Consider the following 26,160-nt stretch of genomic DNA (forward strand, 5'->3'; position numbering starts at 1 on the left):
ATATTTAATTTAAATGCTGATTTTTGTACTTCCTCAAGGTATTTAAAGATTCTGGTAAGTGTAGTTTTGAAACATTCTTATCAGTAACAGTTGTAATATCAGACTGATATTTATCACACCAAATATCATTTTAATTTCAGATAACTAATCTCATTAGTTATGCTAAAGTTTTTCCTCATTTTTGTTGAGGTGTAACATAGTAAGTGTGGTGTTCACAGGTTAAAATACTCAGTGTTCACAGTTTAAAAATTATATGTATATAGCTGCTTATGTATCATCTAAGTCAAGATATAGAATGTTTATAAAACGCCATAAGGCTTCCTTTTGTGCCTTGTCTCCAAAACGTCTCCTCCCCTAAAGGGAATCTCACTTCTGAAGTTTATAACCATAGACTGACTTTCTCTATTGTGAACTTTATATAAATGGGATAATTTAGAGTGTATCATTTTGTATCTGGCTTTTTTCCCCACTCAATATTATCTGTGAGTTCATGTTATATTAGTAATTTGTTCTTTTTTTAAATGCTGTCCTGTATTCCATTTATTACTTTTATTGTTGATGAACATTTTGATTGTTTTCATTTTGGGACTATTTTATGAATGAAGTGACAGTGAACATTTTTGTACATATCTTTTTGTGGACATATTTGGCATATCCCATTGTGATTTTGATTTGCATATCTGTGATGACTAATGATATTGTGTTAGTCAACTATGACTGGCTAATAAACAACCTGAAAATTGCCAATGGTGTACAGCAGTGAGTATTTGTTGGTCATGATTTTTTGGGTCAGATGGGTCAGCTCAACTCTGAGTATCCTATCTTCCTTCCTACTGGGACCAGTAGGCTAGTTGATGCATGTTCTCATGGTAGTTGCACAAAATGCAAGATGGCTTACCTAGCTTACCACACAGATTTCAAGACCTTGTTTACATCATGTCTGCTGACTTCTCACTCTAAATTGTCATGTATCTTAGCCTAAATTTGAGGGAAGGGGAGGTATGCTTCTCCAATGGACACTGAAGTATTTTTGAACGATAATCTAATCTACCACAGATGTTGAGTTCTTTTTCTTATCTTTCTTGGCCATTTGAATATTTTCTTACCCACACACCCTGCATGGGTAAGAAGTGCAGAATCCTAACCACTGGACTGCCAGGGAAGTCCCCTGGATATTTTCTTAAGAGCCACTGTTCTATATATATTGTTGCTGGGCATGCTTACTGTATCTGTAGTATTGATTACCTCCTTAGGAAAGGACGTTGATTGCTTGTTCATTAAAAAAAATTTTTTTATTAAAAATTTTTAAGGAATTAATTTATTTTAACTGGAAGATGATTACTTTACAGTATTGTGATTTTTTTTTTTTTTTACCATACATAACATTTAAAGCCACATACTGTCAAATTGTTGAAAGTAGCTTTTAAAGAAGTCAAATACAGTGATGTATACACAGAAAACAGATGAGAAAGTAAAAAAAAGTGGCAGTGAAGTTTTAATAAAATAATTACCTTAGGCAACAAAAAAATGATTGGTAAGATATTTGAGTTAATGTTGATATGAATTTGTTTATTCTTTTAACAAACACAGTTTTGAGCTGTGGATACTGACGATGAAAAACGCAAGTCTTTTCCTTTTAATGGGGAAGTCAGACAATAAAAATGTGAGTAAATAATATAATTCCAAATAGTGCATCAAGTCCTCTGATTAAAAATAAATCAGGGCAAAAGAAAGAAAAATCAGGGCAAGGACAATAGGGTGGAGAAAAAGGGTTATTTTAAATAGGGCTGTAAAGAAAAGCCTGTCTGGGGAGTTGGCGTTTGAACAGAGACCTTGGTGATATGAAAGAAGGTTCAGGCAAAGCAGGAAGCAAACATAGAGGTCCTGAAGCAGGTATAAGCTTAAAAACAGAAAAAAGACCAGTGAGGCTACACTGGATTGGAGTGAGGGAAAGATGGTTAGGGCATAGTAAGGAGTTTCAGTTTTATTTAATTGTGTTAAGGTGAGCCATTCAAGGTTTTCAATAGGAGAGTGTCAAGGTCTGATTTACCTTTAAAAAGGGTGACTGCCTGTTCTGTTGTATATAAACAGGCTGTAATGGAGCAATGACAAAAAGAAGGATATCACACTGTAAGTAACTCAGATAAGAGAATAATAAAGTAAGTGATACAGATAGAAATGGTGAAAATTGGTTAGATTCAGGATATATTTTAAAGGCATACCAATGTAATTATTGATGGATTGAATGTAAGGAGTTTACTTACAGAATTCCTTACAAGGGAGGGATTGGAACAATGTAACTATAATGCATTAGGGTAAATTGCCTACTATAACTGAAAAACCTCCAAATATCAGTGGCTCTACTCAATAAAATTTTATTTACTTCACAGTCCAATAAAGGTGGCTTGGGTTGGGGTGATGGTGAGTAGTCTTCTCCTCGTGGTCATGGGGGACTCAGGGTCCTCCATCTATTGGCTCTGTGTCCCTTAGGATCTTAGAGCTTTTCGCTGGATCCTCCAGAGAAGGCACTGGCAACCCACTCCAGTACTCTTGCCTGGAAAATCCCATGGATGGAAGAGCCTGGTAGGCTGCAGTCCATGGGGTCGCTAAGAGTCGAACACGACTGAGTGTCTTCACTTTCACTTTTCACTTCCATGCATTGGAGAAGGAAATGGCAACCCACTGCAGTGTTCTTGCCTGGAGAATCCCAGGGAAGGGGAGCCTCGCTGCCATCTATGGGGTCGCACAGAATCGGACACGACTGAAGTGACTTAGCAGCAGCAGCAGCTACAGCTGGATCCTCTTCATTCTTCCAGCAAATACGGAAACGCAGATCCTTTTTTTTAGGGACTTTTAATGACTCAGCCTGCCCATGTGTCACTGGTGTGGGACTTAATTGCAGTGTAACTAACTGCAGAAAAGGTTGGGGAATAAAGTCTAACTTTGCGCCCAGAAGAGGAAGAATTGTTGTTCAGTCACTCAGTCATGTCCAACCCCATAGACTGCAGCACTTCAGGCTTCCCTGTGCATCACCATCTCTTGAAGTTTGCTCAAACTCCTGTCCATTGAGTCAGTGATCCCATCCAACCATCTCGTCCTCTATCGTCTGGTTCTCCTCAGGCCTTCGATCTTTTCCAGCATCAAGGCCTTTTCCAATGAGTTGGCTCTTTACATTGAGTGGCCACAGTATTGGAGCTTCAGCATCAGTCCTTCCAATGCATATTCAGTACTGATTTCCTTTAGGATTGACTAGTTGGATCTCCTTGCGGTCCAAGGGATTCTCAAGTGTCTTCTCTAACACCACAGTTCAAAAGCATTAATTCTTCAGCATTCAGCCTTATGGTCCAACTCACATCTGTATATGACTACTGGAAAAACCATAGCTTTGACTACACAGTCCTTTGTTGGCAAAGTAATGTCTCTGCTTTTTAATACGCTGTCTAGGTTTGTCATAGCTTTTCTTCCAAGGAGCAAGCTTCTTTTAATTTCATGGCTGCAGTCACCATCTACAGTGATTCTGGAGCCCAAGAAAATAAAAAGTCTGTCACTGTTTGCATTGTTTCCCTATTTGTTTGCCATGAAGTGATGGGACCAGATGCCATGATCTTTGTTTTTTGAATGTTCAGTTTTAAGCCAGCTTTTTCACTCTCCTCTTTTGCCTTCATCAAGAGGCTCTTTAGTTCCTATTTGCTTTCTGCCATAAGGGTGAAAGCAATCTGCATATCTGAATTTATTGATATTTCTCCTGGCAATCTTGATTCCAGCTCGTGTTTCATCCAGCCTATTTTACATGATATAAGCATGTAAGTTTCATAAGCAAGATGACAATATACAGCCTTGACATACCCCTTTCCCAGTTTTGACCCAGTCCATTGTTCCACGTCTGGTTGTTTCTTCAGTTTTCTCAGGAGGCAGGTAATACTAGTGGATTGGTATTCCCATCTCTGAGAATTTTCCACAGTTTGTTGTGATACCCATAGTCAAGAGCTTTAGCATAGTCGGTGAATCAGAAGTAGATGTTTTTCTGGAATTCTCTTGCTTTTTCTATGACCCAGTAGATGTTGGCAATTTGATCTCTGGTTCCTCTGCCTTTTCTAAATCCAGCTTGAACATCTGGAAGTTCATGGTTCATGTACTGTTGAAGCCTGGCTTGAAGAATTTTGAGCATTACCTTGCTAGCGTGTGAGATGAGTGCAATTGTGCGGTAGTTTGAACATTCTTTGGCATTGCCTTTCTTTGGGATTGGAATGAAAACTGACCTTTTCCAGTCCTGTGGCCAGTGCTGAATTTTGCAGTTTTGCTGACATATTGAGTGCAGCACTTTCACAGCGTCATCTTTTAGGACTTGAAATAGCTCAGCTAGAATTCCATCACATCCACTAACTTTATTTGTAGTGATGCTCCCTAGGCCCACTTGACTTCATACTCTAGGATGTCTCCTCTAGGTGAGTGATCACACCATTATAGTTATCGGGGTCCTTAAGATCTTTTCTGTATAATTCTTCTGTGTATTCCTGCCACCTCTTATTAGTATCTTCTGCATCTGTTAGGTCCATACCATTTCTGTCCTTTATTCTGCCCATCTTTGCATGAAATGTTTCCCTGGTATCCCTAATTTTCTTGAAGAGATTTCTAGTCTTTCTGTTTTATTGTTTTCCTGTATTTCTTTGCATTGATCAGAGGAAGGCTTTCTTATCTCTCCTGGCTATTCTTTGGAATTCTGCATTCAGATGAGTATGTCTTTCCTTTTCTCCTTTGCCTTTCACTTCTTTTCTCGGCTATTTTTAAGGCTTCCTCAGACAACCATTCTGCCTTTTTGCATTTCTTTTCTTGGGGATGGTTTTGATCACCACCTCCTGTCCAGTGTTATAACAGCATAGGCTCACTTCGTGTCTCTGAGTCACATTTTGGTAATTCTCTCAATATTTCAAACTTACTCATTGTTATTTATTATGATTATCAATGATCAGTGATCTTTGATGTTGCTATTGTAATTGTTCTGAGGTGCCACAAACCACACCCATATAAGACGATGAACTTAATCAGTACATGTTATATGTGTTCTGGCTGCTCCAGGGTTTGGACACTCCCCTATCTCTTTCCTTCTTCTCGGCCCTCCCTGTTCCCTTAGATATGAAGTATTTAAATCATGCCAATTAATAGCTCTACAGTAGCTGCTCAGTGTTCAAGTGAAAGAAGGGGTTGTGTGTCTCTTAATTTAAATCAAGAAATGATTCAGCTTAGCAAGGATAGCATGTCAAAAGCTGAGACATGTTGAAAACTAAGCCTCTTGTGTAGTTAGTTCGATGCCATTGCAAAGGAAAACTTGAAGGAAATTAAAAGTGGTACTGCAGTAAACAATATATGCTGCTGCTGCTGCTGCTAAGTCGCTTCAGTCGTGTCCAACTCTGCGACCCCATAGACGGCAGCCCGCCAGGCCCCACCGTCCCTGGGATTCTCCAGGCAAGAACACTGGAGTGGGTTGCCATTTCCTTCTCCAATGCATGAAAGTGAAAAGTGGAAGTGAAGTCGCTCAGTCGTGTCCGACTCTTCATGACCCCATGGACTGCAGCCTACCAGGCTCCTCTGTCCATGGGATTCTAAACAATGTATACAAGAAAGTAAAATAAACTTATTGCTGACATGGAGAATATTTTAGTGGTATGGACAGAAGATCAAACCAGTTACAATATTCCTTTATTTCAAAGCCCAATTCAGAGCAAGGCCCCAACTCTCTTCAATTTTATATAGGCTGAAAGAGGTGAGGAAGCCACAGAAGGAAAGTTTGAAGCTAGCAGAGATTGGTTCATGAGGTTTAAGGAAAGAATCTGTCTCTATAACATATAAGTGCAAAGTGAAGCAGCAAGTGCTGATACTGAATTTGCACCAAGTTATTCAGAAAATCTAAGATAATTAAGGAAGGTTGCTTAAACAACAGATTTTCAATGTAGATGAAACAACCTTCTATTGGAAGAAGATGCCATCTAGAACGTTCATAGCTAGAGAGGAGAAGTCAGTGGTTGTTTGCAAAGGTCAGGCTGTCTCTTGTTAGGGGTTAATGCAGCTGGTGACTTGAATCCTAGTGCTTTTATTTACCATTTCAAAAATTGTAAGGTCTCTAAGAGTTATGGTGGATCTACTCTGCCTGTGGTCTGAAATGGAACAAACCAAGCCTGGATGCTGGCGTATTTATTTACAAGATAGTTTACTGACTATTTTAAGCCCACTGTTGAGACCTACTGCTCAGAAAAAAAAGATTCCTTTCAGAATATTACTGCTCATTGACAATGCACCTGGTTATCCAAGAGCTCTGATAGGGATGTATGATGTTATTGTTTTTATGCTCCCTACCAAATATCCTTTCTGAAGGCCATGGATCAAGGTGTAATTGTTACTTTCAGGTCTTCTTATTTAAGAAAAACTTTTCATAAGCCTGTAGTTGTCATAGAGAGTAATTCTTCTGATGGTTCTAGGAAAAGTCATTTGAAAAGCTTCTGGAAAGGATTCACTATTTTAGATGCCGTTGAGAACTTTTGTGATTCATGAGAAGATATCAAAATACACAGGAGTTTGGAAGAAGCAGATTACAACACTCCTGGCTAACTTTGAGGAGTTCAATACTTCAGTAGAGGAAGTGAATGCAGATGTGATGGAAATAGCAAGAGAATTAGAATTGGAATCCGAAAATGCGACTGAGTTGCTGCAATTTCATGTTAAAACCTGTAGATGAGTAGGTGCTTCTTATGGGTGAGCAAAGAAAGTGGTTTCCTGAGGTGGAATCTTCTTCTGATGAAGATGCTGTGAAGATTCCTGAAATGACAATAGAGGATTTAGATTATTACATAAATGTAGTTGATAAAGCAGCAGCAGGGTTTGAGTGCATTGACTACCAATTTTGAAAGAAGTTCTGTGGGTAAAATGCTATCAAACAGCATCGCGTGCTACAGAGAAATCGTTTATGAAAGGAAGAGAGTTGATGCAGCAAACTTCATTGTTGTCTTATTTTAAGAAGTTGCTGTTGTCACCCCAGCCTTCAGCCGCTGCCACCCGATGATCAGCAGCAATCTGCATTTAGGGCAGAGCCTCCACCAGCGAAAAGATTACAACTCACTGAAAGCTTTTCGGTTAGCTTTTTTTTTAAAGCAATAAAGTGATTTTTAATTGAGGTGTATACATTTTTTAGACATAGTGCTATTGTGCACTTAGTAGACTGTATAGTGTAAATAGCAAAAAGTCTTTGTGACTTGCTTTATTGTAATATTTCCTTTATTCTGGTGGTCTAAAACCAAAACCTGTAATATCTCCAAGGTATGTCTGCATGTGAGTATACATTAGTATGGTAATGAGTATATTTATTTATAGAACACTTCAATTTTAAGTACTAAGAAATGAAAAAACCTGAATACTAGCTCTCGAATACCACTTTTCCAGAATCATTTTTCTAACATAACTTCAGAATATTTAATAACTCTCTCCCCATGAAATGTATAGCAGTACACAAGTCAGTAATGTTTTCTCAAAGGACCCTACCTTGATAGTAGAATGTTCTTTCAAAATGTACTGATGAGTCTTTTGCTTTGAAGCTGTAGCAAAGCTAGGTTTTGATTTTTAAGTTGTACATTTTCCTGATTCTGTCCTTTTGAGTTCTCTTGTTACTGAGTAATAAGGTATGATCTTGCTCGCTAAACTGCATAAACAGATCCCTGTGATAAAGTACATATAAAGAGAAAGGCCACTTTTTTCTTGTTGAAAAATAACTTGGGAGAACTTGATAATAAAAGCAACAATGCATATTTTTTTTGCAAATTAAGTTTTATGAGCATATAGCTGCAAAACACTGCATTAAAAATCTTTAGTTATTCCTTTTGATCTTTTTTTTTGTAACCAAACTTCTCATTTAAAGGAAACTGTATTCCTGAGCTCTGTTTCCTTCACCATAGTTTTTCCTCTGTAATTAGTCTCTTCTAACTCCGTCCAGTGAATAACATCATAAGCTTGCCTATTCTGAACCACACCCTACTGACCACAGCAACTGTCTCACCACATTGTTTTTCTCTGTTAGCATATACTTTTGAAGTAACTGCTTTGGGATAGGGCATAAAAAATATTAAATAATTTTCTTTATTAAAAATGTAGCAATGTCTAATTGCTATTAAGTGCCAGTAATTCTTAATATGTATAGTTTTATTTTCACAATTTGTTATTTATCCCAACATAATTATTAATCCTTCTTTCTCTGCTGATTTGAAATATTAATCATAAATTATATATGTATATATTTTGCTCTTTTAGCCTTAATCTTTGTTTTACAAGATAATAGTGTATTTCCTATCTCATAGAATTTCTGTTCAATTAGAATGAAGTAATGCATGTCAAATTTATTTTTGGTGAAAACTATAAAAGGAAAATTTGAAGATTTTTTCCAAAAGCAAATATTTTGGTCCATTATATATATGTATACCTTTATATACAATTTTATATTTTATATGTTTTTACTTGACATTGTATTGTTCATCCCTTGCCATGTTTCTGCCTGGTTGGTATTGCAAGTATCCTTCACCATCCATATCTGTTTAATTCTTCAGTTTTTATAGTGAATTTGGATGTCTCAGTGGTACTGCCTTATTTGAATTTATTTGATTACCCAAGTGGATAGCAAATAGTATGATAGTGAAGGAAGTATCCAAAAATATATTCAAATATATTTGGCTCCTGAATTTAGATTGTGAGATTTTTTTGGATATGAGAAATTTGTATAATAAGGAATACCTATATTATCAAAGAATATTGTACTGAACCTGTTGTAGTGGGTTCTTTTGGTCACAGAGAGCAGAAACCCAACTCAGATTGGCTCAGCGAATAAAAAGGAATTGATTGGCATGCTTAAAAAGGCAATTCAGTGGTTGAGTTTATCAGAGACACAGCTAGATTCAGTGGCTCAGTGTTGTAAGGCCTTGCTGTGTTTTGAGTTAGTTCATTTCTTTAACTGCAGAGAGGCTGCGTCTATGCATTCAGAGAAGATGGCTGCCAATAGCTCTAGGTTTATGTCTTAGGTTAGCAGTCCTAGTAGGAAAAAGAAATGCTTCTTTTCTAATAGTTACAGCAAATTTTCAATAGATTGTCCCACTAAGCAGCCCACTGTCGCTAGGGAGAATGGAATAAACTGGTTGGCTAGGCCTGTGTCTCAGCTAACTGGAGGATGAGGTCAGTCCATGCAAACTGTCTCAAATGGCAAGGGAGAGGAGGTCTTCTGAGGAAAATCATAGTACTTTCACCAGAAGAAGGTACAGCGTACTTACTGATAAACCAATATATGTCCACACACCTATGCTGTAGTGTGTCATGTGATAACTTGTTTCTTCCATCACCCTTTCTTTAGTTGGAATACTACAAGATTTTTTTGTTTTAGTACCAAATTTGGCTTTTAGTTGCTGTTGATCTGCCAAAGGTTAAAATTGGGCTCTAATAGCCTGTCTAGTGATGAAGATCAGCTAACATGCACTCTTTAACACATGTTAACCTGAAAAGCTATTTCATAACCCATCCTTTTACTCTTTTTAAATTCTTCCAGAAGAAGTGTCATTTTTTCCTTTCTGTAAGAGTTACCTGTCTACCTTTGACTTAAATCGTATTTAGTCTTGTTTACCAAAGAACCTTGGCTTATTAGACCTTCGTTTTTTAAAAGTTTTTGGTGTCTGCTTTTCCGTTTGATGCTATTTATAATTATAAAGGTATGTTCTCAAGCCCTCTAACTAACAAACATTTCACTCATATGTCTTCTCCTTTCTCCTATAGCAGATATGGGAACACCTGCTAGTCTACTTACTTGCCAGTCTGTCACTTCCTGTTTAACTTATAGTTCTTCTCTGTTTTCTGCTTTTCAGGGTCACCATTGATATCCAGGGACTTTTGTCTCAGGTGTAAACCTAGTATTGCAGTATGTAAAAGCTAAAACGGGCTTAAGAGATATTTAACTTAGCTTTCTTTTTCCATTTTGCTTTAAGTTATTTTGATTATACCAACTTTCTTTTGGCTAGAATTTACATGTATAGCTTCTTTCTTTTTTTAAACCTTTAGGTTCTGTATCCTCATAGTATACATTTGTGTCTATTGAAATCAGCACATAGGTGGATTTTAAAAATCTGCTCTGACAATCTTATAATTGGAGCATTGACACTTAATATAGTTACTTATATTTAGTTTGCTTTCTGTTTGTTCTGTCTGTTCTAAATGCCTCTGTTGCCCTCTTTTGAATAGATTATTTTTTATCATCCCATATTTTCATTCTATTAGTTGTAAAGTTATGTTTTTTCCTTACTTCTTTAGTTTTTATCCTAGAATAGGGGTCGGCATCTTTTTCTTTTAAGGGACACATAATAAACATTTTCAGTTTTATGGGCTATATGGTCTCTGTCATAACTGTTCGGTTCTGTCGGTATAGTACAAAAGCATTCATAGGTGATAGGTAACAGTGTAAATTGTGGAGGACTAGATGTAATCAACCAGACAAATGAGCACTGGTTTGAGACCAGAAATTGGGAGAATATTTTTATCTTTAAAGTGAGATAGTGGAAGAGGAACTGTAAGAGTGATTCATTAAAAAAAAAAAAAAAAGAATCAATCAGGAAGATTATAAGGAAAATATTTGTAATGTGAGGGCTGTTTTTAGAATGAGAGGATGGACACCTTAGTCAAACGGCTGCAGTGTGGTGTGTTAAGATGAGGTTTGAGAAAAAACCTTTGGATTTGACAGCTTTGTGGTCATTGGTGACATCTTTAAAAAACATGGGCAGTAGCTTGCTATGTGGAAAGAGTGGTAAGGGAGTGGAAAGTAGAAATATAGACCATCGATTCCCAAATGCTATTCTCTGGGCCAGCAACAAAAGAATTGTTTTGTTTTCCCAACCTCAGAACCATTTTGAGGCCTAAAAATGTATATTTTTAAAATGTTTCCCAGATGATTCTGATAAACACTCATGGCTTGCTGTCAAGATGTATTTATGAGTGATTTTTTAAAAAACATTTTGGTGGGGAGTGTGCTGCACAGCTTGCAGGATCTTAGTTCTCCATCCAAGGATTGAACCTGGCCCTCTGCAGTGAAAGCATAGAGTCCTAACCTCTGGACCACCAGGAAATTTATGAGTGACATTTTCAGAGAACCCCTTTTTTCTAACACAAAGCAGTGACTGATAAAGTAACAAAAAGATATAACTGAATTGACATAAATGGGGCTCAAAATAAGGCAAACATTTCTATCTTGGAAAGAGAATGGAACACAGAGCAGTGAGTAGGGCTTATGGCTGGGAGGTTTTGGCCTCTTTGAGGTAATGCAGAAATGTCACTGGAATTGGACTAATCGCTGGTAACCATGAGTCCAGGGTAGATGGGGCTCCTCTATTGAGAACAGTATTTCTGAGTTTGGTTCTGGGGCTGCCATACTATTCATCTTTATAGGTGAGTTATGCAGTATCCTGGAATAGTACAGGGAACAGCCTGTGTGGACCATAGCGGTAGCTTTGCTGCTTCCTGTTGCCAGAGGCCATAGTTTATATGAGGCTTTATTCCTAGGAATTCATGAGAACACAAACATAGGTTTCCAACTAAAAACCTCCTGGCTTAAAACATATCTGTGCTGTTACTGCAGGACAGATCTCCTGATTTGAATAGACCAACTGTAAGAAAAATATTTATGAGATAACTGGGAAAGTTAAATGTCAGTCGTATTAAAAATATTAATTTAAAGGTTAATAGTATTGTAATAGTATTGGTTAATAGTATTGTGGTGGTGTTAAAAAAAAGTAGTAAATAATGGGTTCTTAGTAAATGTTGGTATGAAAAACAAGTCTTCCATCAAAAAGTGTACCTATAAAACTAAATTCTCAAACTAAGTCATCTAATGCTGAGAAAAATGAGAAATAAAATCAGCAATCATAAGGGCAGTTCACTCTGATGACATTAAAATATTATTCTGAAAAATATCCAGTTATATAGAATGTTTAAGGAGGTAAGTAAGCAAGTAGTATCTCTTAAAATTTAATTATGAAATTTAAATTGAAAAATGATTGGATGAATATGAAAATAAGATAATCCTTAGGAGTGAAACAAGGTGATTACAAAAAACAACAACATGGTGTTTATGAATGGGAAGTCAGGAAGATGTCAGTTTTTTCCAATATTGATCTATAAAATCCAAAAAAATGCCCCAAAGTTTTTTCATTATAGTTGATACACTGATATTTAAATTTTTTATGATGGTACATAGTTAAGGTAACATTAAAGAGGAACATATTGAGGTGATATGCCCTCCAGATAAATCGAAGCTTATTATAAAGCTATACTAATTAAGATAGGCTTACTGTTGGTAAATAGACTAGTAAAAAAGATTACAGAGCCCAGAACAGATTGATACTTATATGGAATTAGCCACATGGCAGAGGTAGCATTATGAGTCAGTGGGGAAAGATTAGAATCTTCATTGTGGTGCTGGTTCAGTGGCTAATCTGAATTTGATCTGAAAATAATTATGAGCCCTGTCTTACAACATACATGAAAATAAGTTCTGTATGCATTAAAGACTTAAATAAGAAAAGCAGAATTTTGGTCTTTCAGGAGAAAATATAGGATAATAACTTTATATCCTTAGGATAAAGGAAGATTTAGAAAAACTATACCAGGAGATAATAGTATATAGGTTTTAGAGCCAGACTGCCTGCTTCAAATCTCAACTTTATCACATTTGGTCTAGTTATGTAAAATTTCTGTGTTTTCTCTTTTGTACAATGATGATGATAAAAAACAACCCTCAGGGACAACTTGTGAGTTTTAAATTAAATAATTCATGTGCTATGCTTTGAAAAATGACTAGTACAAATAAACACATAATAAAAGTTAACTGCAATTGCTAATGTTGCTTATTAAAAAAGAAATTGTAACCTGTAAAGGATTGATAAATTTATCAAAAATATAACTTCTGTACAAAAAAAGGCAACATGAACAAAATAGAAGGATAAGCTACTGAATGGTAGCAGATATTTGTTACTCATTCAGCTGAAAATTGAATATATAGGATATATAAAAAACTCATTCAAATTAATAATGAGAAGACAAATCAAAAAGGGGAAATTGAATAAACAGTCATATCCCCAATGGCAAATGATAGGATGTGTTACTACCCCTTCTTAGTGGTCATCAGGGAAATAAAATTTGAAGTACTGAAACATCTTTTTACATTTCTTATATTGGCAGAAACTCCAGTCTGACAGTACTGACTTTTGGTAAGGAGGCAGAGAAACACAAGCTCTTCCTGGGTGACTGCAATAGTCAGTTGATACAACTACTATGGAGAGCATTTTGTTAGGATCTAGTATAGTTGAAAGATTCTCTCATTGTTTTCTTGGTTATAACTCCATCTAGTTTAATTTCTGTTTATCTGATCTCATCTTTTTACTGTTTTTACTTTCACAAATTTTTGCTTTGTTGGTGGCAATGTTTCTTGGTTTTGCTTTATGTATAAGGCTTTTGGACACATGGCACACATGATTAGATTTATGTGATTGTTTTGTCCATCTTAATTCAGTCTCCAGTGAGGCTTTTTTTCTTATATAAAGAAAGAAGTTGATTCTGATCCCAGGTACCTACCTCAGAAACATTTGAGATAGTAGAGGACAAATTAATTATTATTTTTACTTTTTGGGTTTTGAATTACTAACATAACAAAACATTGAAAAAATTTTGGCTGCTTTAGAAAGTGTCCAGGTTTGGACAATATATGAAATATTGGGGTCTCAGTTAGACTGTTTTCAAGAACTGTTCCTATTCTAAGGGAAGAATTGGGATTTTTTTGTTCTGAAAGATATAATCAACATAATTGTTAAGACTATTTTTTGTGTAATATGACTTCTTAATGTTTCACATCTTTTATGTTGCAGTTCTTTTGCCATGAAAATGATTTGCGCAGTCCTGAACACATACCATCCATGCTGATGGGACAGGATCCAATATGAATATAAATGATGGAGGAAGACGACGCTTTGAGGATAATGAACATACCTTACGTATATATCCTGGGACGATTTCAGAAGGGACAATCTACTGTCCAATTCCTGCCAGAAAAAACTCCACGGCTGCTGAGGTGATTGACTCACTTATAAACAAGCTTCATCTTGACAAAACAAAATGTTACGTTCTAGCAGAGGTAAAAGAATTTGGTGGAGAAGAATGGATACTCAATCCAACAGACTGTCCAGTTCAGCGAATGATGTTATGGCCCCGCATGGCTCTGGAAAATCGCCTGAGTGGAGAGGACTACCGTTTCCTTCTGAGAGAAAAAAACCTCGATGGATCAATTCATTATGGTAGTCTTCAGTCATGGCTACGGGTAACAGAAGAACGTCGCAGGATGATGGAACGGGGTTTTCTTCCACAGCCTCAACAGAAGGACTTTGACGATTTATGTAGCTTACCTGATTTGAATGAGAAAACTCTCTTAGAAAACCTACGAAATCGTTTTAAGCATGAAAAAATTTATACCTATGTTGGCAGTATTCTAATAGCTATTAACCCATTCAAGTTTCTTCCTATTTATAACCCCAAATATGTCAAAATGTATGATAACCATCAATTGGGAAAACTTGAGCCTCACATTTATGCTGTGGCTGATGTAGCTTATCATGCCATGCTTCAGCGCAAAAAGAATCAGTGCATCGTTATTTCAGGAGAGAGCGGTTCTGGAAAGACTCAAAGCACAAACTTTCTTATTCATCACCTCACTGCCCTCAGTCAGAAAGGATTTGCCAGTGGAGTGGAACAAATTATTCTTGGCGCTGGACCAGTACTTGAGGTAAGTGTATAGAAATAATTCTTCTTACTCTTAAACATAGCTTTAAAAAAAATTAAAATGTGTTAGATGTGAGAAAATGAAGTAAAACTAAATAGAAGTATAGACATCGTTTTTTAGTTACCAAGGAAAGCTGGAAGATAGGAGGCAGTGTGGAAGACTGAAAGATGTAACAGTGGCAGTATTTTTTTCAAAGAGTAACTTTGGGCCATAGTGACGCAAAGGAAAGAGAAGATTGGAGTCAGATATATCCCCCTGTAAAGGGAGAGAGCAGGGGCAGGACTCCTGTCTGTAACTGACTATGATAATGGGTAGTTGGGGAAAATATTCTTTTCAATATATTTTTGTCTTTGCAGCTTAAAATCTGTGCCTAACTGAAATTCTAAGGGTTCATCTTTGAAAATACAGAGAATATGGGAAAATTTTTTTAGTTATGTTTTATAAGTAATACTGTCAAGGGTAGAAGAAACATAATACAGTTTTTGTTTTAAAGCTTAAAGGAGAGTTAATATTACTTGTTTTGAAAGAGTTTTTGTGAGGTGTAATTGCACAGATTTAAAGTGTTAATCTGTTACAGTTTGATAAATTTGTCATACGTGTGTACCCATTAAACCACCATCACAGTCAAGATACTAAACATATCCATTATCCCTAAAATTTTCTCATATCCTTTTGCCATGCCTCTTTCTCACTTCTTCTCCTCTCATCTATAAGAAACCTCTTATGTGCTTTCTGTCATTGTAGGTTAGTTTGTACATTTTACAATTCCATATAAATGGAATCATGTAGTATGTGCTATTTTATGTTTGACTTCTCTCACATGGTATAGTTATTTTGTGTGTGTCAGTAATCCCTTTTGCTAAGACAGTATTCCATATTGCATTCATTTGGAATTTATTTATTCATTTATTTATTCATTCATCTTCGTTTATTCATTCATCTTTTGATGAACATGTAGGTTGTTTCCAGTTTTTGGTTATTATATGTAAAGTATTATGTTTTTGTGTGGAAATTATCTGTTTTTTTCCTGGGGTAAATAGCTAGGAGTGGAATAACTGGATCATATCATGTATGTTTTTGTATTTTAGTCGCTAAGTCGTGTCTGACTATTTTGCCACCCCGTGGACTGTGTAGCCCACCGGGCTCCTCAGTCCATGAATTTCTCAGGCAAGAATACTGGAACAGGTTGCCACTTCCTTCTCCAGGGAATGGTCCTGACCCAGGGATCGAACCGGCATCTCTTGCATTGGGAGGCAAATTCTTTACCACTGAGCCACCTGGCCTAGCCTGGGTCCTATCATAGGTATATGTTTAACTTTTAAAGAAACTGCCAAACTTATATATAAATTGTACATACTATTTTACATTCCCACCAAGCAGTGTATACAGTTCGTGTTATTCCATATCCTTGCTAACCTTTGATATAGTCATCCTTTCTAATTTTAGCCTTCAAATAGGTATACAGTGGTATCTCATGATTTTAATGTGTATTCTATAATACATTCATGATGTGAACACCTTTTCATGTGTTTATTTGCCACTTATATATCTTCTTTGGTCAAGTGTCTGTCAAAATTTATTGCCCAACTTGTTACTGTTGTATTTGAGAGTTCTTTGTGTTTACTGGGTGCAAATCTGTTATCAGACATGTGTTCTGAAAATATATGCACATCTTCTCCCAGATTTAACCCTCTCTTTTTTGGAATTTAAATTTAAAATTTTCATAATGAAGTAAGTTGATTTACAGTGTTGTGTTAGTTTCTGGTATACCGGAAAGTGATTCAGTTATATATATCCCTGGTGGCTCAGATGGTAAAGAATCCACCTGTGATGCGGGAGACCTGGATTCAATCCCTGGGTTGGGAAGATCCCCTAGAGGAGTCATGACAACCCACTCCAGTATTCTTGCCTCGAGAATCACATGGACAGAGGAGCCTAGCGGGTCCCATGGGGTCGCACAGAGTCAGACACAACTGAGCGACTGAGCATGCACGCACACACGTGCACACACACTCTTTTTTGAATTCTTTTCCATTATGGTTTATTACAGGATATTGAATATGATTCTTTATATATATTATAAATCATATAATCATATAATATGATTATACAGTAGGACCTTGTTGTTTATCTGTTTTATATGTAGTACTATGTATTTTTTTTTGGGCTCCAAAATCACGGCAGATGGTGACTGCAGCCATGAAATTAAAAGATGCTTACTCCTTGGAAGAAAAGTTATGACCAACCTAGATAGCATATTCAAAAGCAGAGACATTACTTTGCCGACTAAGGTCCGTCTAGTCAAGGCTATGGTTTTTCCAGTAGTCATGTATGGATGGGAGAGTTGGACTGTGAAGAAGGCTGAGCACCGAAGAATTGATGCTTTTGAACTGTGGTGTTGGAGAAGACTCTTGAGAGTCCCTTGGACTGCAAGGAGATCCAACCAGTCCATTCTGAAGGCGATCAGCCCTGGGATTTCTTTGGAAGGAATGATGCTAAAGCTGAAACTCCAGTACTTTGGCCACCTCATGTGAAGAATTGATTCATTGGAAAAGACTCTGATACTGGGAGGGATTGGGGGCAGGAGGAGAAGGGGACGACAGAGGATGAGATGGCTGGATGGCATCATGGACTCGATGGACATGAGTCTGAGTGAACTCCAGGAGTTGGTGATGGACAGGGAGGCCTGGCGTGCTGCGATTCATGGGGTCGCAAAGAGTCGGACACGACTGAGTGGCTGAACTGAACTGATGTTTCTGCTAAGCCCAAAGTCCTAATTTGTCCCTCTTTCACCCCCTTTTCCTTTGGGTAACCATAAGTTTGTTTTCTATGTCTTGTGAGTCTGTTTCTTAGCAGTGAAAAGCTTAAGAAAGAAATCATGCCCAGGACCAGATGGATTCACTGATGTATTCTACCAAACATTTAAAGAAGAATTAACACAAATCCTTCAAAATTCTTCCAAGAAATAGAACAGGAGGGAGGAAAAGTTTCTAATTTTACAAGGTCCAAAATATTTCACTGATACTAAAATTAGACAAAGACACCATAACATAAGAAAACTACAGAACAGTATCCCTTGAAACAGAGAAATACTTAAGGAAATACTAGCAAACAATTCAGCAAAATATAAAAGAAGTATTATGGTAAAGTAAGAAATATATTAAGGAATGAAAGATTGGTTAAACAATATAAAAATAAATGCAGTGGTAAACATTAATAGACAAAAGGACAAAAGCTACACCATTATCTGAATAGATAGCAGTAAAAGCATTTGACAAAAACAACACCCTTTCATGATTAAAACAAGCAAACAAACAAAAAAGACACTCTCAACAAACAGAATAAGAAGGAACTTTCTCAATCTGATTAAGAAACCTATTTATAAAAATATAGGTTAAAAACGTACTTAATAGTAATGCTTTGATCAGAAAGAAGATACAGATGTCTGCTCTCACCATTTCGTTTTTCTTTTCTTCTCTTTCTGTCTTTTACTGAAGTATAGTGATTTGCAATGTTGTTTTAGTTTCTGGTGTAGAACAAAGTGATTCAGTTACATATATATACATACACACACACATACATACACATACTCTTTTTCATATTCTTTTCCACTATAGGTTATTACAAGATACTGAATATAGTTAATTCCCTTTGCTATATGGTAGTACCTTGTTGTTTATCTGTTTTACACATAATAGTGTGTATCTTCTAAGCTCAAATTTCAAATTAATCCCTCTCCAACCTCTTTCCCCTTTGGAAACCAAATATTTTCTATGTCTATGTGAGCCTGTTTCTGTTTCATAAATAAGTTTATTTGTGTCATATTTTAGTTTCTACATATGAGTGATATCCTATGGAATTTTCTTTCTCTTTCTGATTTCACTTAGTATAATACCTCTAGGTCCATTTATGTTGTTGCAGAAGGCATTATTTTATTCTTTTTTATGGCTGAGTGTTGTTTCATTGTTTACATATCAATTCAGTTCAGTCGCTCAGTCATATCTGACTCTTTGCAGCCCCATGGACCGCAGCACGTAAGGCTTCCCTATCCATCACCAGCTCCTGGAGCTTGCTCAGACTCATGTCCATCGAGTCGGTGATGCCATCTAGCCATCTCATCCTCTGTGATCCCCTTCTCCTGCTTTCAATCTTTCCCAGCATCAGGATCTTTTCCAGTGAGTCAGTTCTTTGCATCAGGTGGCCAAAGTATTGGAGTTTCAGCTTCAGCATCAGTCCTTCCAGTGAATATTCAGGACTGATTTCCTTCATGATTGACTAGTTTGATCTCTTTGCAGTCCGAGGGACTCTAGATAGTCTTCTCCAGTACCACAGTTCAAAAGCATCAATTCTTTGGCACTCAACTTTCTTTTTGGCCCAACTCTCACATTCATACATGACTACTGAAAAAACCACAGCCTTGATTAGATGGACCTTTGTCATCTAAGTAATGTCTCTGCTTTCTAATACACTGTCTAGGTTTGTCATGGCTTTTCTTCCAAGGGTCAAGCATCTTTTAATTTTATGGCTGCAGTCACCATCTGCAGTGATTTTGGAGCCCAAGAAAATGAAGTCTGTCACTGTTTCCATTGTTTCCCCATCTATTTGCTGTGAAGTGATGGGACCGGATGCCATGATCTTTGTTTTCTGAATGTTGAGTTTTAAGTAAGCTTTTTCACTCTCCTCTTTCACTTTCATTAAGAGGCTCTTTAGTTCTTCTTTGCTTTTTGCCATAAGGGTGGTATTTTCTGCATAATTCTTGTTATTGATATTTCTCCCAGAAATCTTGATTCCAGCTCATGCTTCATCCAGCCCTGCATTTCGCATGAAGTACTCTGCATATAAGTTAAATAAGCAGGGTGACAATATACAGCTTTGACATATTCCTTTCCCAATTTGGAACCAGTCCATTGTTCCATGTCTGATTCTAACCATTTCTTCTTGATTTCTATATCCATTCATCTGTCCATGGATATTTAGATGTTTCCATGTCTTGGCTCTTGTAAATAGTGCGACTGTGAATACAGGGGTGCATGTATCTTGTCAAATTAGATTTTTCTCCTGATATATGCTGAACAGTGGGATTGGTGAATCATATGGCAGTCTACTTTTAATGAGAAAAAGGCTGCTCTCAGTGAGTGATGACTTCTTGTTAGGTCAAAAAGATAGCCCTTTGAATGAGGTTTTCTAGGAAAATGCCAAATAGGTCAAATTGTGACGATTATCTATGGGACAGGGCTTTGACTTTAACTCTAGTCTGATCTTTCCAGTGGTTCTAGGTGAGACTGCTTTTTGAAAAAACTGTAATTGTAGGATGTTGGTTTTCTTGTCAGTGTGGAGCTAGGGAGAGGGAATTGGTAATCAGGTAAGTTAAAATGCCATCAGTGCTTGCTTTTCTTACTGAAATGCAGCTGTTTTCCTTGATTAAATGTTATTCTTATAGGGGATTACTCTTAAGTCTTTCATTAACTTCCAGATTCATCAAAAAGTTGACTTTGACAATTTTTGTTAGTCTTATTTCTTTTATGAAGGGGAGAGGGATTTCACAGACCTTTACCATTTTCTCTGATCTCATCCTTAGTAATCTTTTCAGGAGACCTAAGTAATAAAATGTATTTTATATATTTACTCCTGTGGTTACTGTTTCTGCTGTTTTCATTCCTTACATTGATCTGTATTTGAACATGGTATCATTTTCCTTCTGCACGAAGGATTTCCTTTGTTTCTTTTAGTGTGGGTTCACTTGTGATGAATATTTTCACATTTGTATGTCTGAAATTGTCTTTTATTTGCTTTGCTTTTTAATGTTTACTTTTAAAAGTAGAGATTAAAATTAAAAAATACCGTTACAGTTCAGTTCAGTTATAAATGATAAAACATACTAATCTGTGTAGCCACCTGTGTGCAGTGGATGCAGAGTAGTTCCAGTATCCCTGTAAGTCTCCCTGATGCTTTTCCCTAGTTTCATACCTTCTGCCCTTCCATACTCACAGTAACTTGTGGAGACAATTTGTTTGTTCTTCCTTCTTTTTTTTTTAATGTCATGTTAATGAAAACATACAGTATGTAATGTTTTAAGACTGCCTTCTTTCATTCAGCAGTATGTATTGAAGATTTCATTTAAGTTGTTGAATATGTGAGTTCAACCGTGGGTTCTTAAATTTCAGTTTTATTGAGATATAACTTGAACTAATATATAGCCACTTAAAATGTATGGTTTAGTGATTTTTGATAAATGTATATGCCAGGTAACCACCATCATAGAATCAAGTTATAGAATATTTTCATTACCCCTGTGTCCCTTTTTTAGACATTTCCCACTCCTACCCCATTCCCAGACAGCTTCTAATCTGCTTCTTGTTACTCTTGTTTTGCCTTTTCTAGAATTTTATATTATAATATGTACTCTTGTGTGTGGTTTCATAGCATAACGTTTAATATTTATCAATGTTAACATCTGTATCAGTAGTTTCATCCTTATTGCTAGGTAATATTTCATTGCATGGTATATACTTTGGATTATAACTTAGGAAGCTTATATTTTTTAAATTCTTTCTAAAATAGTATTGTAGTTTTGTTTTAAATAGGCAAAATACAGTATAGTATATTGCATGATGAAACTTTATTTCTTCTATACTATTCTAATTGTTTTGATGTAATTATTCTTTTCCCAGCCTGTTATTTCAATTTAGCAAGATTTTAAAATGTATATATGTATTAAATATATATTATATATAAATGTGTTAAGAAAATTTGCTGGCACTGGAATGTGAAAGTGAAATCTGATTTGTAATGAGCAATACGTTTTTACAATTAAGACTTAGTTTACTCAGCAGCATAAAATGCAATCTACTTGTCTATTGCAGATACTAGTTACTTCACCTGAAGTATGAGAGCCTGAAGCTATAAGTAAATTGCTCTTCTAGTATCTCTTTAGCACTTTTTTCTTGTTGAGATGATCTAAGGATATTCCATTTTAAAAAATAGAATTATTTATTTTGACAGGCCTTTGGAAATGCAAAGACAGCTCATAATAACAATTCAAGTCGTTTTGGCAAGTTTATTCAAGTAAATTACCAAGAAACAGGCACTGTACTTGGGTAAGTAGCAGTATCAGGCTTTGGAGATGTTTAAATGTTTGCCGTTGCCCCTTTATAAACCATAGGTTTTTAATGAAAATAGTGACATTAGTATTTACATTAAATTTTTTTCTCGTTTTTTTTTTTCTTTTGGAAAAGTTCAAACCTGGAACTTTTCTAGGAAAAGTTCTAAAAGGAAAGTTCTAAGAATAGTGTACCATCCATCCACCCGTACTTAGATTTCTAAATTGTTAACAACTATATGCATTTGCTTTATCTTTCTTTGTTATGTATATATTCGTTTTTAAAAAATTGTCTTTGAGTAAGTTGGGTACATAACTTGACCCCTTGAAATAATTATTGTATTTCCTAAAGCAGCCACAATGACATTTTCCTGTATACTATTTTATACTCAGGGTTAATTTTGTCATAGTTTTTGCTATTACAGTCTGTGATCAGAGTCCTCTGGTTGTGCCAGCAGTATTCTTTATAGCTTTTAAAAAATTAATAGACTATTTTTAGAACAGTTCTAGATTAATGACAAAAATGAACAGATTAGGGAGTGTTCCCTTATGCCTCTTCATGCTATCCCCTAGTTTCCTCTGTTGATAGTATCTTGCATTAGGGTGTTCCATTTTTCTTGTTCATTGAATGGGCTTTGATAAATGTATAAAGGTATAGTTTCACTGTCCTAAAAATGCTCTGTGCCCCACGTGTTCATCCCTTTCCACCCACTAACCTTTGGCAGCTGCCCATTTTTTCACTGTCTTAATAGGTTTGCCTTTTCCAGAATGTCACATAATTGGAAATTATATAGCATATAGTCTTTACAGATTGCATTCTTTCTTCTTTAGTAATATTTATTGAAGAATCTTCCATGTCTTTCATGGCTTGGTTTTATTGGATTAATAAATTTTGGAGTAATTAACATCTTTATGGTTTTTAGACATGTTTTCTAGCTTTTTATATTTCTCATTGAGTTTATTCATAAATATTATGTTATTTTTAATGTTTTATTTTTATTAAAAGTGTGATTTTTCTCTTACATTATATCTTCTAAAATCGTACATTACTTGTATGTGTTAGTTGCTCAGTTGTGTCCGACTCTTTGCGACCCCATTAACTGTAACCTCCCAGGCTCCTCTGTCCATCAATTTCTCCAGGCAAGAATACTGGTGTGGGTAGCCATTCCCTTCTCCAGAGGATCTTCCTGACCCAGAAATTGAACCCAAATCTCCTGCACTGCATGCAGATTCTTTACCATCTGAGCCACCAGGGAAGCCCCAATTACTTCTATTGATTTTTATATTAATTTTATATCTTACTATCTTGCTGAATTATTGTTTGTATTAGTTTTACTGTTGGTTGTTTCTCTTACCATTTCTAGGTTTATTATATTATCTACTAAAATAGATAGTTTAACTTTTTTTTCTGTTCCTATATCTCTGATTATTTTCTATCTTGTTTGATTACATACCTCCTAAACTATGATATTTTTCTAGATACTTGTGTGAATGCCTTTACTTTTCTTTACTAAGTAGAATATTGGCTTTAGGATATTTTATCATGTTAATGAATTGAGCATTGATTTTAATGTTCTTTGATTATTTTTGTCAGTAATGGCTACTGAATTTTATTAAAGGCCATTTTGGCATCCATGGAAATTAGTCTGATCTTCACTCTTGACTTTATTAATATTGTCATTATTTTCCCAATATTGGATCATTTTGCATTCCTGAGAAAAGATTCTCATTTGATCAATACAAAGACACAAACACCCACAGACGTACACATACAGACATATTTTTATACATACATATGTAAACTGGTTGTTGTGTTCTGTGCTAGTTTTTATTTATGATTTTTATATCCATATTAGTAAGTACTGTGTACTCACTCTCTATGGGAGTTCTTCCTTACATCCTTTTTCCTTCTTGAATTGAATCATATGTGTCTCTTTTTACATTTATAATATTCTCGTCATTGCTCTATAATAAATCCTGTCAGCTCAGTATGATAGCTGCTAGTTTGCCTGTTTTCTCCACTAATTTGTAAGCCCCTTGAAAACAGGTAGTATATCACTTGAAAACAGGTAGTGTATCACTTATTTCTGTATCTGAACAGTGCTTACACAGTGTCCAGTTAATGAGTGCTTACTGAGGAAATTGGCAAGCATAAACACATTTATTCCAGGATGTGGCAACAGCATGAGTATGTAAAGAAATTATATCTTTGAGCCTTATTTAGTAGCCTAGCCAAAGTATAATATTTGAAAGAATGTACTGTGGTATTGAACCTGGAAAGAAAGTAAAGTCTGTGTCATTGTAGGCATTGAGTGCCATGTTTTGAACTCCTGACTTTATTTTGCTTTATGGAAGTTAAAAAAAAAAGGAGTTTATGAATTTAACATGGATAACACTAACAATGTCCATAACACAATGGTAAATATACTCTAGAAGGTAGCTGTGCTCACCACTGTACCATTGATGATAATGGAAAATGTACTCTGAATAGTATTCTTTAGACTTTTGCATCTTTTCTAATAAAATATTTGTCTACCTTATATTAGGCTTTTATTATTTATATCAACCAATTCTATTTTTATTCTAGTGCCTATGTTGAAAAGTATCTACTGGAGAAGTCTAGACTCGTTTATCAAGAGCATAATGAACGGTACATATTTTAATTTGTGTAATTGAGATTGTAATTAAATTGAGTGTAACACTTGTATCATACAGATTGATTTTTCAGATCTTTGTGTATTATGACTTTTAATTCAGTTTATACCATACATAGCTTTACATATAATTGCTAGTTCTGTCATGGGAAGAATACTGTACTTTTGAAGATGCTGTGAGATATTTTTAATGACTGTGTAGAATTGCTGTCTTTTCTAAATTCTAGGAGGACTGTCAGAACAGGAAAATAGTGGTGTCTTAGGTGATACCTTTTGTTTTGTCTTTGGATCTTTCGCCCTGTCTTAGTGTTCTTTCTCTAATTTGAGCAAAGTTTTTAATAAAGCTCTTAACTTTATTATAATCTTTGAGGTATATGGCATTTCAGAGATGATATATATGTAACTTCCTTTAGATGAGGAAGCCAAATATCAGGGAGGTAAATGATTTGCTTCATGTTACAGTGAGATAAAATGAAGAGCCAGACTTTGAAGTTAAACAAGCCTACATTCAAGTATTGAATATGCCTTTGGCATCTCACCTAACTTCTCTGCTTCTTAGATACTTTTTCCTATTTTGTAGATGGAAAACTATCCTTTAGTTGTTTAGAAGATTAAATGAAATAATGTTTATGAAATGCTTAGTATAGTCCTTTTATATAATAAAGGTTCATTAAGCATTATCCTATGTTACTTTCTCTATACTTTGTGTTGTTAGTGTTGTACAAATGTTTATAACAGTAGACTCATCAGTATAGATTTATAGTTGTTGCTTTTTGCCAATGTCTAGTTGGAGGGGAAAAAGCCTTACAAACAACACAGACATTTATACTACCTTTTACAATATTTACCTATGTAGTTACTGTTACTGATACTATTTATTTCTTCATGCTTAATTGAATCTTGTCTTCTTTAATTTCAGCCATAAAAGCTCCTTTTAGCATTTTATGGGGTCCATCTGTTAGCTGTGAAGTATTTAGTTTTGATTTATCTGGGAATATCCTAATTTCTTCTTCTTTTTTTTTTTTTTTTTTTGAGGATAGTTTTGCTGGATATATAATTCTTGATTTTTTTTTTCTTTTGGTACTTTGAATCTGTTTTCCTTTCCATGGCTCTTGATTAGAAATCAGGTGGTAATCTTACATTAGGATCCCTTGATGAGGATTTCTCTCATGGTGCTTTGAAAATTTTGTCTTTGTCTTTTAATAGTTTTAATGCGTCCAGATGTGGATCTCTAAGTTTTTTTCTCCTGGAGTTCATTAAGTTTCTTAGATGTAGAGGTTAATGTTTGTCATCAAATTTGGGGGGACTTTGATCATTATTTTTTTCAAATATTTTTTCTCTTCTTTTCTTCTGCTTTTGGCACTCCCATTGTGCATATATTGGTGTTCCATATTGTGCATTTGTTGGTGTCTGTTTAATGGTGTCCCACAAATCCCTGAGACTGATAATTTTTCTTTCTCTTCCTCAGACTAGCTAGCTTTAACTGACCTTTTTTCAAGTTCACTGATTCTTTCTTCTGCCTACAAATCTTCTGTTGAGCTCCTCTAAATAGGTTTTCATTTTATTATATT

The 26,160-nt window shown here is 35.5% G+C and overlaps 1 protein-coding gene across 6 annotated transcripts in view; it reads left to right on the forward strand.

Annotated features, from left to right (window-relative positions):
* Positions 1-13,911: 13,911 nt before the first annotated feature.
* The window catches only part of LOC120853514 (unconventional myosin-IXa), a 181,066-nt gene continuing 168,817 nt past the window's right edge, over positions 13,912-26,160 (forward strand). For 5 of the 6 annotated variants that reach the window (XM_040227412.1, XM_040227411.1, XM_040227414.1 and 2 more), the window contains exons 1-3: positions 13,929-14,839; positions 21,839-21,933; positions 24,523-24,585. In XM_040227412.1, coding sequence (XP_040083346.1) covers positions 14,000-14,839; positions 21,839-21,933; positions 24,523-24,585 — 998 coding nt within the window. In that variant the 5' untranslated portion in view covers positions 13,929-13,999. Of the gene's footprint in view, positions 14,840-21,838; positions 21,934-24,522; positions 24,586-26,160 lie in introns of all 6 variants that reach the window. The other variant, XM_040227410.1, reaches the window with a different exon arrangement.

The sequence above is a fragment of the Oryx dammah genome, unplaced genomic scaffold (genome assembly GCF_014754425.2).
Source record: "Oryx dammah isolate SB20612 unplaced genomic scaffold, SCBI_Odam_1.1 HiC_scaffold_26, whole genome shotgun sequence".
NCBI lineage: Eukaryota > Metazoa > Chordata > Mammalia > Artiodactyla > Bovidae > Oryx > Oryx dammah.